Genomic DNA, 15,610 nt, shown 5'->3' with positions numbered 1-15,610 from the left:
CCCCCCCTGTAAGAGGCGCTAATCAGGTACATAGGCGCTGTAGCACATGTACGGGCTTTGACAGTTCCCGAAGCCTCGATGCAACGGTTCATTGTCAGTGGAGGTTCTTATTGCGGGAATGACATTTGCACAGTGAGTTCGACCATTAATTCTGAACTACAACACTGGCAAGTAAATTGTGTTGAAAGAAATGCTCGATGCACAAAACACATTGCACCTGCCAGGGATGCCGCTCGTTTTTGGCGCCTTGATCCACTGTTTACTCCCAATGTATGTACGCCTTACTGATGCTCATGTAGGTCCTGCACAAGCTCTATCCGTCTGCAACGATGATGCCCCCTAATGATCCCGCTGTACACAAACTCATGCTACTGTCCGGCTGCCATATTGACGGGACCAAAGCCAAACTAGTGCTGGGGATCGAATACACTGCATTCGACAAATGTTTTGGCGACATGGCCATCGCGTTGGAGTCGCGGTATGGGATGTGACCATCTGTCTTGTTAGGAGCTCAAATTTGGCGTGGCTGCTGTGGGAGCTGATAGAAATTGCATGTACAGAGTAGACTTATTACAGAGCCAGAGAATGCATCCATCCCCTTTCGCCGGTACTTCAACACGGCCAGTGGTGCACGACGTCATTGGCGACTCCTATGACCGGTAGATGCATACATACGTTTCATAACTCTCCATTGCATTAATTCAGAACAGGTACAAGTGCACAATCAATGCTGTTCAAAATATGTCAAGAAGTGCCACACATCCTTTATATAGACTACAAGTCTCCCTTTTACAAAGTCATTTTCTGCTGGCCCTTGACCATTATTGCTGCGCCACCGCTTCACCCGATACATCACTAGTGTCGGCCGCACATAGCGTATACGCCGCATCGTGAACAAGCCGACGAAGCAGCTTGGTGCTGATATGAATCGATGTCTGTGACGTCTGCAGTGCCAACGCCAATGACCAGACGTTATCAACTGGGTTTATTAATGTTGTCGGCCGTCCTCGCGGCGTTGATGGAGGTAGCAGAGGTTTTCTCGCATCGCTTGAGATGGAGACCTCGCGAGCCATCACCTCATTGGAAGGCGACAGAACATTGTAATGGCCTTCGAGCGTCGTGATTGGTATTGACGAGTCGACGTTGGAAAAGCCAAGTTGTATCACTATTACAGAGTCAATGCTTGCCATTCGTGGGGATTGTAAGCTCGATGCACGCACTTTTATCATTCGTGTCACAAGTTGACCCGGTCGTGATTGTATTGACTTCCTCATTCATGTTTATTTCCTGAGCATGAAGCTGTTCTGCCGATTCAGAGTTTTCGATATGTGTACTGGTCTGATCCCAGGATGCTGTGTCGAATAGTGGTGCTTCACCCATGCCATTCTTGGTGATGGCGGCCTCAATGTCGACAAGCCATCTGTTGAGCAGCTGATCGCCTGTTGGGCTCTCAGCAGCTTGTGTTGATTCACAAACAGGATACCCAATTTGCCAGTCCCTGGGACTCTCTAGATCATTCGGCATCGGGGGGTCGACTGGCGGAGCAGTGGTGGTGCTCGTCATCGATGATGTCTCCTGTACAGTGGTGGTGGTGGATACCTTGGGAATAGGACTGCACCTTTGATCCGGATTACTTGATGTTCCAACATCGAGTGTGCGGGGGGAAGCATTGTTTCCTGTTAATATTAGCAGTGTTACTGTCTTGTCGCTCAATCACTTCTCACGTTTGGCAGGCGGCTGGCCATGATATTTGCGACAGCGGTTTCGACAGGCGACAGGACTTCTTCCAGTCAATGATTCTGCAATAATGGACCATTTCGACCCGTGAGTTTCGTATAGCTGGAGGAGCAGGGCATCCTCGAGTGGGGACCATGGCTCCTTGGATGCCAAATCAGGAGATAAGACATCACCCCAGCGTTTGGCCACCTGATACTCTTGACGGCCCGGAAGACGTTGAGCTATGAAACATAACCATTGTTAGTCATGGATTTCAGGGGACGATGAGAAAAACAAGTAAAGGGGCCGCACAAATTGATTTCCATTTAGGTCCAAGTTCTGCATAGAGTCGGCGTAGCGCGTCGTCCTCTTCTTGCGACCATTTGCCTTTCTTTACTGCTGGATCAAGTGAGTTGAACCAGCGTTTGCTGCAGTCCTGGCGGGCTGTTAGACGACTTTTACTCGATAACAACTGGGCGAAAGAGAAAGGAGAGCCAAACTTTGCGAGTTCTGCCGCTGCCTACAGCAGCAGCGATCCGAGGCCAATTCGAACGATGCCCTCTACTGGTGCCATAGTGAGCGACGGCAGCAATCAGCGCTTCATCTTCCTCCCTGGACCATATACGTCTGGTCGTGGGTAGGGTTGGATTGTGGGGCGGTAGTGATGAGGTGGAGCTCCGAGTCTCTGGAGAAGATACCATAATCGTGATCCGGATGGTGAGAGAGGCTGTGGGCGAGCGCAGAACAAGTCGTGATGAAAATATTATCAAACACAAAGAGACTAGGTACCATGCATGGTTTGCATTTCGCTCTCGGACTGAGGGATGCGCCACTCCCAGGCTGTCTGTCGGTCGGGTTGTGTGAACCGCGCGCTTCCGGCCAAGACTGATAAGTAAAGTCGTGATTACAAGGACCAGGGGCACAACGGGGCAGTGAATATGCCTATTTTCCTCTGCGAAGCGCTGTTTCTTTACCCCGCAACTTTGATAAGTATAGGTATAAATTGACGCGGTCCTCAAAATTGTAGGCTCTTCGGCCAAGAAGTGGAGACAGATAAGAGCTGCTCCATGCTGACGGTACTGGAATTAGCGGAGACCTGATTGTGCCTAGTACCTGCTTTACACTCCACTATATCCATTCCTTTTGTCTAGAAACGCCAAGACAAATTCCTCATGTTATAAAAGTCACAACATGCTCGTATTCCCAAACGCTGTGATGTGATGCCCTGTCTGCCTCTAGTGCAACTCTCATACTGTTCTCTGTTAGTCACAGTCCCTTTCAGGCCGGTGATTATACACAAATAAGATATACTAGTTGCAGACATGTTGGCTCCAACTTCAAACCGAGATATGGATGGTGAAATTGCTGCCAAAGACAAGCCACTTGACAAGGCTGGCGACGATTCCTCAATCAGAATCGTTACCGAAAATAACAAAAATCCTTCGGGCGCTGAGGATACCGAGGCTAATGAGGTGTTCAAACTCAATGGCCAGGTAAATTATCGTACCATGGGATGGATCAAGGTAAGACACCAATTGGATGTAAATAGCAAACTCGTGCTGATATCCTCTTATCAGGCCTCTATCATGTTTTGCAAGTTCCGTACGTCTTGCCTGACCTCTTTTGAGGGTAACTCACTAAGACGTGACAGAGATCGCTGCCGGTATTCTTAGTATTCCTGGCAGTTTCCATGACCTCGGTGCTATCCCAGCCAGCATCCTTGTCTTTGTATGGGGCGGACTGTCTCTGTATGGCGCCTTGCTCATGGGTCAATTCCGTCTCAATCATGCCAGCATTCACTCGGTTGGCGACGCCGGTACTCTGATTGGGGGCAAAATTCTCGGCGAAGTCGTGGCTTGGATGTACTTCTTTTCATGGGTGTAAGTCTGACAGTCAATTTCTGTTTGGAAGCAGCCCAAGTCTTGGTGTTAATGTCACATAGTCTCCCTGCTGGTGTGACAATGCTCAGCGTCTCGATTGCGTTCAATACTCTGTCTGATCATGCCCTGTGTACCATGACTTTCACGGCCATCGCTGCCGTCCTATGCACCATTCCGGCACTCATGCCCAAGTTTGGACAGATTGGCGTCTTGACCTGGGTTGGATTTGTTACCTTGTACATATCCATTTTGATTGTTGTGTTAGTATCTCCCATCCGCACTAATCGTATCTCTAAACCAATGTTTGTTAACCCTCCATAGCATTGCGGTATCTCTCCAGGATCGCCCGGCTGCTGCGCCTACCACTGGCACATACGACCTTGAATTCTACTTGGTAAACAAGCCAACTTTCAGCGTGGGGCTCGCCGCCTCCAACTTAATCCTGACTTCTTACGGTGGTACTACTGCATAGTGCGTAATTCTACTTCTACAACATTAAATTTAATCCTTCTTCACGTCTGTCCGACTTGAAGAGGCTTTGCGACATACTTTTCTTTTCTTCAGTGGAACTGACACGCAACAGCATTCCTGCCTCGTCGGAAATGAGAGACCCTAAGAGATACTTTAACCGCGCCGTTTACATAGCTCTCACCATCACTACTCTCTCCTATTTTATCCTCCCTCTGATCGTTTACAAGTACTGTGAGTGATCTGACGGAGCCTCCATGTCATTTTGATACAAATGAGACTCAGACTTAACAACTCTAGGTGGTCAATACGTTGCTTCTCCCGCTCTAGCATCCGCAGGCCCGCTCATCAAGAAGATTGCGTATGGTATCGCTCTCCCAGGCCTCGCCATCACTTGCACGTTGTGTATGTACTTGTATCTATAGCCCCAAAAATCGATATTGCTGACCAGCAGTCCTTCACACTTGTGGCAAGTTCATCATGGTCAAGCTTCTTCGCGGTACTCGTCACCTACAGGAAAAGACGTGGCAGCACCGATTGACCTGGTTGTACGTGTTTCCACATCCATGCAAAGGAGCACAGAACGTGTTTCTCAGTATCGTTGCTAAATTGACCTTCATTTGCCCTTTCTTTAGGTGCTCCGTGGTATCGATTACAATCGTTGCGTTTGTCCTCGCTACAGGTGTTCCATTCTACAGCGAGCTACTCAGTGTTCTGGTTCTATTCACTACTCCCAACACAATCTCGCTCCCCATGTTGATGTGTAAGTGCCTCACAGTTTACAGACAAGGGCTTGGAGACAATTAGCGACGACACAAGGATTGGATCACTAACATATTTGATTCTAGGGTTCTATGATAATAAACATTTCAAGCGGAAGACAACGTGGTACGCCAGTGTAATTCATGGCATCTTTCTCGTTGCTGGTCTATTCTTTGGCATTGCAGGTTGCATAGTATCCTGTCTAAACATCAATGATCTGTACAAGGAGGGAAAAGCCGGCGCTGCCTTCTCTTGTGCCGACAATGCCGTTTGAGAAAAGAAGAAGAGGAGAGAAGCAGTGCCCCTTTGCTCCCTACCGCATGCGTCACCATACATTCTGCAAGAATCCATGCGCACTATCATTACAGAAGACGCAAGTGGAGAAGGACGAGAATTCAATAGCAATGATACAAGAACTGTATGTACCTAGCCGCCAACAAATATACTGTATACTTGTTTCGTCACCTCATAGCTCTTGCCCACTGCCACTTTTGAGTCATCCTGCGTGAACGGCCTTGGTGCAGTGCAGCTGGTCCATGTAATAAGTCTAGCTCGTAAGACAACATCGTTTAAACCAAATGAATACGTGTGTTTAGGTGGATATACTCGGATACCTGCCGAGTCGCGCCCCGAAACTTGAGGAGACGAAGGTGACGATATCGACTTGTCAAATTCTGAACTATACCTACTTTGTATTGTAATGTAATTGATAGGCCCAATCTTTCGGGGTTTACTAGCAAACCCCCACATTTGATAACCCTGCAGCCCTGATACGACAAGAGAGACTGTGCTGGGGAATATGCGATTCGGCGGGGTCGCCGTCGTTAACACGGTCCTTTCTCCAGTTTTTATTTTCTTTCTCTATTTGGAAGTATTCTTCGCTGTGTAGTTCTATCCTGGCCTGGTATTTCTAATAATACCGATGTAAACCATGAGACCATGTATCCTTTTAGTTTTACTCCCGGTCGGGGACCCTGTCGCTTGTAGACCGTCCACAAATATATTGAAACAGAGAAGTCGCATTGTTTTGTCGACGTCTACTTGGCAATTCATCCATCCTCATTGTATTATCCGGTTTTTGGTCTGATTTGATCCTACTGATACACTCTTACTCAACATGACGCCTCGACCCCACCCATTGGATGATGTCTCGGTTGACGAGGTCAATACGGCATGTTCCATCTTGAAGCACAATCGTCCCGATTCGCGTCTATGGTTCAAGGCGTGCACTCTTCACGAACCTGTAAGTGGTCATCATTATTCCCACTCTACGCCTTTTGGTAACTTGGTTGCCTGTCACCAATAATAGACCCCTGAATCTTGAGATGATGGTCACTAATTCCCCTGCAGAGTAAAGCCGACCTGGCACTGTACCTTGCAGCCGAGAGACGGGGAGAGACGCCGTCGTAAATCATAGCTCGTCAAATTTATGCCATGTTCTTCGTGCTCAACACGCGCACCTTGATGGAGGTGGTTATTGATATGGACACCGGCAAGGAGATCTCGGTAGAGGAGGTCAAGGACCACCATGCGCCGCTTGACCGAACAGAGATGTCCGAGGTCAAGGAGAACATTGCCAGAGATCCCATATTCCTTGAGGCGATCAAGGAGCTCGCCGTGCCGAAAGAGCTTATTGTGCTTAACCCGTGGCCTTTTGGCTCCGAGGACAAGAACCCTGCATCGCGGAAAGTTTTCTGTCTCACTTATCATCGCAATCCCGCAACCAATGATCCCGAATCCAATTACTTTGCCTACCCCTTACCGCTCGCCTTCTACTATGACATCTGCGAGAAAAAGATCACACATACCCATTGGTGCTACACCGGTTCTGAAGAGGATGGTATGAAGAGTAGAACTGGCCCGCTGGTATGCTTGATGTATTCCAAGATATCAAGCTTCCGCTGACATGGCGCGTAGGTCTATCCCACAAAAGAGTACCTTCCAGCAGAAATTCTGCCATCACTGCGCGAGGATGGCGAGAGGACGGACCTCAAGCCCTTGATTGTTTCCCAGCCAGAAGGTGTCAGCTTTACTGTCAATGGTCGTTTGATCGAATGGCAAAAATGGCGTTTCCGTGTAGGCTTCAAGTGAGTTTTTCCGGCGGCCACTAAACGAGTGCCTTTGTTGATTTGTATACCTAGTTATCGCGAAGGGCCAGTCCTGCATGATGTTACGTATGATGGTCGACCTCTTTTCTACCGAATTTCGCTGAGTGAAATGCACGTGCCATATGCCGACCCCCGACCGCCAGCACATCTCAAACAAGTCTTTGACTTTGGAGACATCGGACTGGGACGAAGCGCCAACTCGCTCAAGAATGGATGTGACTGTCTTGGCACCATGAAGGTATGTTGGTTTGGAGGAGGCAATTTGACACAGCACGCCTAGCTGACCGGGAACAGTACTTCTCCACTGTCGAGGTCGACCCTACAGGTTTCGCCAAGAAGATCTCAAGCGTGATTTGCTGTCACGAGCAGGACAATGGTATCTTGTGGAAGCACACGGGTGCGACCGGCGTCGCCACGGTGACTCGCCAACGCCTGCTCGTCCTCCAGACCATCATCACTGTCGGCAACTACGACTACGTGTTTGCCTGGCAGTTTGACCAGGCTGGTGCCATCAACCTCGAAGCCCGAGCCACAGGAATCCTGTCCACTGCTGCCATTGACATGGGCAAAAAGTCACCTTGGGGCACGGTTGTAGCCCCGGGTGTACTGGCCCCTTCTCACCAACACTTTATCAACGTGCGAATTGGTAAGCTATTCCTCGTCAGACCAGGTCTCCCGAACATGTACACTGATCCGAGAACCAAAAAGACCCCATGATTGATGGCCATGAAAATTCGATCGTTCAAGAAGATGTCTATGGACTTCCCATCTCGGAGCTCAATCCTCATGGCAATGCCTTTCATGTAAAGCAGACTCCAATCACCACGGCCGGTTTCGCCAACGCATCACCATCCACCAACCGCTCGTTCAAGATTGTAAGTTTTTGATTGCAGCTCCATCAACCCCCTCCCAGCCATCCCTGGCCGACCCCACTCTCTACTATGATCTAGCATTGGCTCATTCACTTCGTAGTACAACCCAAACAAGATCAACCCCATCACCATGACACCAGTCTCGTACAAGCTGGTACCGCACCCCAGCCAGCTGCGACTCGCGGATCCCGATGCGCACATGACGGGCCGTGCCCCCTTTACCCAACATCACATTTGGGTCTCGAGCTACCGGGATCGCGAGCTGTACTGTGCCGGCAAGTTCACCAACCAGTCCAATGGAAATGCCGGAGGGGTAGAAGCCTTTGTGGCGCGCAAGGACAATGTCGTCAATACCGATGTTGTACTCTGGCACACTTTTGCTCTCACTCATGTGCCTCGCATCGAAGACTTTCCTGTCATGCCTGTCGAAACGCACATGATCAGTCTCAAGCCGTGTAAGTGGAAGGAGAAAGTCTTTGCCCCCCCCCCCCCCCTTCTCCACTTGATTTTGTGTATCCTGTAGAGAATATTCGTCTAATGTCGCAGACAACTTTTTTACGCAAAATCCCGCATTGGATGTGCCTTTGTCCACCCAAGCCTTCAACAAGAGTCAGTATGTCGATGTGGAGGAAGACGATGGCTGCTGCGCAGGTAACGGTGCTTTATAACTTTTCAACTTTTATTCCAAATTTATAGACTTTATTCAATCTTGAGACTAGACGATTGAGGTGTACCTTGTTCATTTGATTCAGAAGGCAGTAGGGTATGCAGAAATGCCCATACCGGAATGCAACGTGGCCGTTTCCCGTACCCGATCCGATCTACCTTTCGGTAATGGCTTTCAAGAGACAGGTACTGTTAGGGAGTTGAAACTATTTGGGAAGAAACTGTGATGTGGAGCAATTTCACTCTCGTGGTTCACGGGCGGTACACCATTATGGGTTTTGCAAATGTCATGGCATGGTAAAAGCAGCATTTGGTCCGACACCAAACATGTTCGAATTCTGAAATTCAAGCTGTGAAAATTAAATGATGTTTTATAGTCCAATCAGGCATTCATCCTCATTTTACGAAATCACTATTTACAGTCCAAAGCCTTGACCCATACACCCTGAACTCAAGCGGCGCACACTTCACTTGAGATGGATGGAGGCAAGAGATCGATCCGGTAGAGAGCACCTCCAACAACAGCGCCGTCATCTGCAATAGAACCCGAGCACACGACGTAGAGAGTATCATTGGCCTGAATCCCGCGACCAAAGGCCACGGAGGCTGGCGTATTGAACTGCTCGGTTTCATCAATGTAGAAGATGGTCTGGGTCAGGTCCGGCTGCACGAGCGACAGGGCGTTGGGGTGGATGCACACATAGGCGTTGCCCGCGTCATCGACCGCCAGGTCGTCATAATTGGTGGTGCCGTTTTGCTGAATCTGGCCGAGGAGCTCGAGACCGCCCCAGGACCACTCGTCTCGGTTGAGGCGGTACCGGCCAAAGATGGCCGAGGAGGAATCCGTGACGTAGAGGTGTTGGCCGTGGTAGCGCACGCCATTGAGGGCCAGCTTGTTGTCATTGTAGTAGGGCTGAGAGCCCAGCAGTGGCGAGTCAATAGTGATGCTAATCTCGGCAGTGGCCATGTCGATGCGGAAGATGGTGCCGTTGATTTGATCGGCGGTAAAGATGACCCCGGAGCCCGGGACGGTGGTGAGACCATTGAGAAGCCCGGCCTGGGGGAGATCGATAAACTTTTGCGCGACGGGCATATCCGACGTGGTGAAATTGAGCGTCCAGATGCTATATGTTCCCTCGGCAGGGCCGACGGTGGTCAGATTCGAGCTGTTGAGGGTGCCAACATTGACGGCAAAGACGTCGGGGTACACTTCGGTGATTCCGAGGGCCGAGTACCCCGAGGGCCAGGTGTCAATCGTCTTTGGCACAATGTCCGTCTCGGATGGATCAAAAATGAAGATGGCGTCCATGTTGGCACAGGTGACAATCAATTGTCCGTTGGACCGGACAGCAATATTCTCAAGCTCGGTCTCGGTAGCATTTGAAAACCGGTAAAGCTCAGTGACATTCTTGGGGGACGTGGCTGGGGTGGCAACCGCAAGGGAGGCGAGCAAAAGGCTTGCGAGGGCAGTGAGACTGTGCATTTTTGCGATTGATCTGCCGGCAGCATAAATGACAAGAGTTATACTTTACCAGGTAGTTGACCAACGGTATGGGTCGATAAGATACATACGGGCTCTTTCTATCTTCCACTCAATGTTCACTTTATATTTGAATCTTAATATGAGTTTGCGAATAGCTGCGCATCCACAACGCTCATTGTATCCTGTTCAATGGACCGTGTAACTGCTTGACGGCCGAAGGAATTGAAAGGTAGAGATATGCATCTGGGAAATTATACGGCCCTATCTCTACGAATGCGATCTGCAAGGATATTGCTCTTGTCAATCGAACCGGAAGTGACCTGGCTTGGAGACAGTGGGTCAGCTCTTTTCCCAAGAACTTCTGACGTCAAACAGAGTGAGGACCGCGTCCAACGAGGAAATGACACGGTCCGATTCAATTCATCCAGAATAGCAGTAAAAAGTATGAAAGGAATCTACGTTCAGAACTCGAAAAGGTCTAAAAAGGGTCCACTCTCCATTAGATGATATATACGGGAAGTCTACTGCCCATCAATTCACTCTTCCCTTTGGGTTGTCTGTCATTCTTGTGAAAGTCATGTAGTGCCAACCAACACAAACTCCGAAAAACCAAGGTGCACCACATCTCAGTGTCAACAACGACAGAGTGCTCACTCGCGTCGCCATTTCCACGAATCTTGCGTAGCACATGGCTAAAGTACAAGCGTATAAGCTCCTTCTCTTTATCCCCCGGCTGTGCCGAGTTCAACTTGGTAAAGGCGTCGATAACGTCCTTGTCCTCGTGATTGGCCTTGTCTTCATCTTTGCCGTACTTTGGGTTCAAGCATAGTAGGATGATTTGTATGTGTTTAGATAGAATCCGTCTGGCATTTGGCTGCTTCTCCTCGAGATACTCATCACATGTCTCCAGGGCGCTGTGAAGGGATTGCAAGTACTCGGCATTGACCACTTTTTGCTGGCGATCTGCTTGACCAAGTTTCTCCAAGATTGTTTTGACATTTTCCACTTGTGTCCGGAGCCTAGCGAGGCTGGGGTTGAACTGTTTCAGTGACGGATTTGTGTGAATCTCTGCACTGAAAGCTTTCAGAGCTTCGGACATGTTGAAATATCGCACATCCCACTGATAGAATGTTGGGTTTGGCACAGTGCGAAAGAAGCTGTCTTTGACGTGGAGAATCTTGCCCAACATCCCCAAGACCTCAAAAGCAACTGGAAACTCATTAGCTATCTTGTTCTGACTGTATCAAATGAGTAACTTACGAGGGTAAAGATGTCGCTGATTAGTATCGTTCTTCCGAATGAGCTCCGAGACTTCGGTACTACAGCCGAATGATATAAGTGTTTCTGCCAGTTCATTGGCGCTGCCCATTTGCAGGTACTTCAAGTCTTTGAACTCGTCGGCAGATAATGCTGTCAGTCGACTCTCGTCGACGCTGTTCTCTTTGTGATAGATGGTGGGAACAAGCCCAAAGGCCAAATCCTTGACCTGATGAACAGGAATGGTGCGGTTGCCCTCAAACTTGCTGGCGCCCCGAACCTGGAACGTAAAGACTGTCCCTAGCTCGGAGACGCTGGTAGACTTGAGGACAAAGCCATTGCCTTCTGCGAGAAAGTTTTCCTTGGCTCGGTCAAACTCTTTCCAATGCAAACCCAGCATGGCAGCCATTTCCATAATGTGACAGATTGTAGTTGTCGCGTAGGGCTTGGTAATGCTCGAGGGCATATTATCCCAGCTTCTAGTCTTTCGTTGAATAGCCACAGCCAGCGAACGTGTGTGAAATGGAGGTGGCTGAGGACATTCGGGCGTGTTTTTGGCAGGCTGCTCAGTTTCCCATTTTCGACTTTCGTGTTCCATCTTGTCCAGTGCTGACAGCAGTGTTATCCATGTAGCTTGTTCGTTGTTGACCGTGTGGACACCCTTTTGGGGTTGCGACTCTACAGGGATAAGCTGAACTCTCTCCCCTTGTCTAGTAAGGCTAACATCATCTTTCTTGGGAACCTTTTTGACATCTTTCTGTTCGGGGTCTTTCTCAGCTTGGCTTTGGGTGTCTCTGTCATCTCCAATAAACAGTGAAGTCTGGTTCGGCATGGGAAAGTTTTCATTTGCAACAGAGCAAACAATAAAGACTGGTGTATCGTACTTGACCCCAAAGCGAAATTCGGCCTTGTGGAAAACGCGGCGCTTGAACGCAACCCATCCTGGCATGACTGCTGCGTTGATCCTAGAGTATCCTTTTGCAGAGCCCAGGTACGAATGAAAGAGCTGCAGAGTGCTCCATAGCAAGGCTGTGGATGACACAACCAAGGCGATCACTGAAGTGACAATAGTGGCGATTTGGCCTCCCTCTAGAGCCATGGTGATTGCTGTGTCTCAATGATGAAGTTGAAATTTCTGTTGCCAAACCAAGAATAATGATGAAAGATGCGACAAAGATATTTCAAGACAAAGAATTGTTCAAGTGATATATGCCATGTTATCAATCATTTTCTTCCAAGGTGCTCGACCGCCGAAAATGCGCCCGGCAAATGCAGCCGTCGCTGAGCTGAGACGTTTTTACGTATCCTGGTATCTGCGACCCAATCAATACGTGCAATGATGCAGCTCATGCAGGAAAAAGCAACGATCCTCGTCGTCTGGTCACAGATATCACCGCAGCCTGATTTGCAAATGGATCCATTGAGGGCTAATTTTTGTGGTATCACTTTTCAAAAGTAATCAGATCTCATTAGTTTAAACAGGACATACGCACTGCATGCATTGCCAGAAAGATAGTTGTCAAGCGTTGGCTTGGTAGATGAATATACCATATACGGGAAGCGGTTCGTGCTAGAGATCAGATAAGGGCCGGGGGAAAAAAGTGTACGCTGTAAGGCTCCCAGCCACGCAGCTCAATCAGGCAGGGATCTCTGTACTTTGGTGCACCACCCTGCATGCTACATGTGAGTATCTATGCAAGGATCTCAAAGGCGCTCTGTCATTATGAGCACATGCAAGGCATAGTAATATGAGGCGAGAGCCTTGCGGACAGGAATTCAGGGAAGCAGTCAGAGTTGCACGATATGTGGGTATTTCATTGCTTATGACCTGTTAAGTGGTGAGATAAATGTGTCACACAAATAAATGTCTTGGTGCTTAAGAAGGGACATTTGTTACGTGGCGGACGCCTTGGAACCAGCCGCCTTTTCCGGCTGTTGACAAGTGCTGAACTACCTTGTAACGTCCCACATTAACAAACACTATGGTGATTATAGTTGCTAATGGCCTCGGCAATTATTGGAACACTAGGCTAGTGCGGTTCATATATTGACTATAGGCTCCGAATCACTTTTATTAAAGTATCTCGGAGCAATTTATACATCTGTGCTACCGATTTTCATATTAGAGCATGTAACGAATATAATGCCTGGAGGGTCTTGCGCGACTGCGATGATGCCGTGCGTGGACAGCACAATACAATACTCCCCTATAGGCCTCGGGATGTGAACGTCGGCGCATCTACCGATGAGCACTGTTTCCCGGTGGATCATCTAGTCTTGCAGAAAGATCATGGGTTTTTTTTTGGAGTGTAGCAACGGACTTTATAAGAATTGTCATATGTCACGCAACAATTTGGATGATGTCGCCGGATTGGCTTTAGCCGTGTGCCTAATCTGAATTGACTTTACAACATCCCCGCCCGCCAAGCCAAGTTTCCCCCATGAACTATTTGGGTATATGACAGCAATGAGGACAAGGGCAGGACGATCAATCTCATTCATGATAGCTTTTTACAATCTAAATTCGCAAAGAATTTTGGTTATGGCATTCCAAGTTTTAAACCTGTCTTGCTGCTTATAATGGGGATCAAACTCAAACTCCTTTTCACTTGTCTTTGGCTAGGGCTTGCTACAAGCCAGGAATACTCACCAACGCCAACAATCTGTACCATTGAGGCTAATCCATCGTATACCAAGGCGACAAAGCTTCCCGACCCTTTTCTTCTCTCGAATGGAAGTCGGCTCACAACCAAGGAACAATGGGCATGCAAAAGATCAGAGATAAGGGAACAACTTCAAAAGTACGAGCTGGGTGTTAAGCCTTCCAAGCCTACAGTCTCAGCAACGTTTTCCAGCAGCAAAATCACAATCACCTCTTCGCAAGGCGACAAATCAGCAGTATTTACTGTGGCCGTCAAGGTACCAAGCGGAACGGGTCCATTCCCTGCTCTCATTGCCTATGAAGGGGCGTCGATCCCAGTTCCATCCGGAGTGGCTGTCTTGACCTTTCCCAACCACGATGTTGCTGCCGATGACCCTCGTGGCAAGGGTAAATTTTATGATCTCTATGGCACCAGTCACCCGGTTGGGGCGCTCATGGCCTGGGCATGGGGAGTAAGCCGCTTGATTGATGCCTTGGAGCAGCTAGGATCTGCTGCAATGCGTATCGACACCAGTCGACTGGCAGTAACAGGGTGCTCACGAAATGGCAAAGGCGCGCTGATTGCCGCTGCCTTTGATGATCGCATCGCACTGGCAATTCCTCAGGAGGGCGGGTCCGGAGGGCCGGGATGCTGGCGTATTGTCGCAGACATTAAGAAGAATGGTACCAAGACGGAAGACGCAACGCAAATCATTCAGGGCGACTCGTGGTTTGCTACTGCGTTTTCTCAATATGCTCCAGATACTTCCCAATTACCTTACGATCACCACATGTTGATGGCCCTAGTAGCGCCTCGAGGGCTTTTGGTTATAGAGAACTCTGGAATCGACTATTTGGGCCCAGCCAGCACGTATGGGTGCTCTGTAGCAGCGCGCATGGTCTATGATTCGCTTGGGGTTGCGAACAACATGGGAATCTCGCAAGCATCACATGGGTCTAGCCATTGTTCAATGCCGGCATCACAAAACCCAGAAGTCGCCGCATTCTTCAACAAGTTCCTTCTCGGGGTCGAAAGCGATACGAATGTGGTAAAGACTGACGGCAAATTCACCTGGTGGGCCCCCAAGTGGATTGCTTGGTCATTGAATGAATTAATATAGTTGGTACATTGAAATAAAACCCGTATCATTATTAATTTAATCCAACGGCAAGAGCGTGGGAATATTGCTTGTAATTTGACATGAACGATGGAGGTCAGGATATATTCGGACGTTAAGCCAGCATAATAAATGGTTTTCGGTAAGTTCTAAGCACTGGAATAATACCTTTTCATCCTTGTTACTTTTATGCCCCGGAAAGTGGCAGCGCGGAAGGGACGATGTCTAAATGGACTCTGAAAGACTGTACTCTTCTACTGGTTCTGTTAATTGGTAATGATGCTTAGGAACATGCCCCAAAATTTTCTTGGTATGCCACCGTACAACTCGTTCAATTTTAATAACGCCGGTGACGCGGTGTATATGTTCAAGGTGTCGCTAAACGCCGTGGCGACCGGAGCCCATGTCGCTGCCAGGGTGGCTATTATGTAAGCTTTAGGAGGATAAGGGCTCCCAATACATCGACGGGGCCCCGTTGATTTAATATCGACGGACCCGTCGATATTATGTAAACGTTATTTTACAGCGCTTTATAGCGTTCTGCCCCTTTTTATAGCGCTTTACAGCGTTTTATATAGCAGCGATAGGAATTTATGCCTTTATTATAAGCTTTGGCGTTTCCTTTTTAATAGCTATAAA

The 15,610-nt window shown here is 48.6% G+C and overlaps 6 protein-coding genes across 6 annotated transcripts; 3 read left to right on the top strand and 3 right to left on the bottom strand.

Annotated features, from left to right (window-relative positions):
* Window positions 1-821: 821 nt before the first annotated feature.
* Window positions 822-2,417, bottom strand: PFICI_11145 (uncharacterized protein; the record flags this gene model as incomplete). The annotated part of the gene is made up of 5 exons (XM_007839726.1): window positions 822-1,165; window positions 1,221-1,676; window positions 1,725-1,958; window positions 2,029-2,152; window positions 2,241-2,417. The coding sequence occupies 5 exons, from the start codon at window positions 2,415-2,417 to the stop codon at window positions 822-824; spliced, it is 1,335 nt and encodes a 444-aa protein (XP_007837917.1).
* A 621-nt stretch (window positions 2,418-3,038) lies between these two features.
* On the top strand, window positions 3,039-5,100 carry PFICI_11144 (uncharacterized protein; the record flags this gene model as incomplete). The annotated part of the gene is made up of 10 exons (XM_007839725.1): window positions 3,039-3,239; window positions 3,294-3,318; window positions 3,368-3,596; window positions 3,659-3,856; window positions 3,918-4,067; window positions 4,180-4,298; window positions 4,365-4,469; window positions 4,519-4,612; window positions 4,700-4,827; window positions 4,913-5,100. 10 exons carry the CDS (start codon window positions 3,039-3,041, stop codon window positions 5,098-5,100), a joined length of 1,437 nt encoding a protein of 478 aa, XP_007837916.1.
* A 1,160-nt stretch (window positions 5,101-6,260) lies between these two features.
* On the top strand, window positions 6,261-8,474 carry PFICI_11143 (uncharacterized protein; the record flags this gene model as incomplete). Its single annotated transcript, XM_007839724.1, has 7 exons — window positions 6,261-6,692; window positions 6,744-6,913; window positions 6,968-7,172; window positions 7,229-7,580; window positions 7,643-7,809; window positions 7,907-8,261; window positions 8,353-8,474. The coding sequence occupies 7 exons, from the start codon at window positions 6,261-6,263 to the stop codon at window positions 8,472-8,474; spliced, it is 1,803 nt and encodes a 600-aa protein (XP_007837915.1).
* Window positions 8,475-8,923: 449 nt separating this feature from the next.
* PFICI_11142 (uncharacterized protein) lies at window positions 8,924-9,955 on the bottom strand (the record flags this gene model as incomplete). Its single annotated transcript, XM_007839723.1, has 1 exon — window positions 8,924-9,955. One exon carries the CDS (start codon window positions 9,953-9,955, stop codon window positions 8,924-8,926), a length of 1,032 nt encoding a protein of 343 aa, XP_007837914.1.
* A 499-nt stretch (window positions 9,956-10,454) lies between these two features.
* On the bottom strand, window positions 10,455-12,311 carry PFICI_11141 (uncharacterized protein; the record flags this gene model as incomplete). Its single annotated transcript, XM_007839722.1, has 2 exons — window positions 10,455-11,164; window positions 11,216-12,311. The coding sequence occupies 2 exons, from the start codon at window positions 12,309-12,311 to the stop codon at window positions 10,455-10,457; spliced, it is 1,806 nt and encodes a 601-aa protein (XP_007837913.1).
* Window positions 12,312-13,792: 1,481 nt separating this feature from the next.
* On the top strand, window positions 13,793-14,974 carry PFICI_11140 (uncharacterized protein; the record flags this gene model as incomplete). Its single annotated transcript, XM_007839721.1, has 1 exon — window positions 13,793-14,974. The coding sequence occupies one exon, from the start codon at window positions 13,793-13,795 to the stop codon at window positions 14,972-14,974; it is 1,182 nt and encodes a 393-aa protein (XP_007837912.1).
* Between the last annotated feature and the right edge of the window lie 636 nt (window positions 14,975-15,610).

Source organism: Pestalotiopsis fici (assembly GCF_000516985.1).
Source record: "Pestalotiopsis fici W106-1 unplaced genomic scaffold PFICI_Scf_8, whole genome shotgun sequence".
Taxonomy (NCBI): Eukaryota; Fungi; Ascomycota; class Sordariomycetes; order Amphisphaeriales; family Sporocadaceae; genus Pestalotiopsis; species Pestalotiopsis fici.
This window is presented reverse-complemented; position numbering and strand designations above follow the sequence as displayed.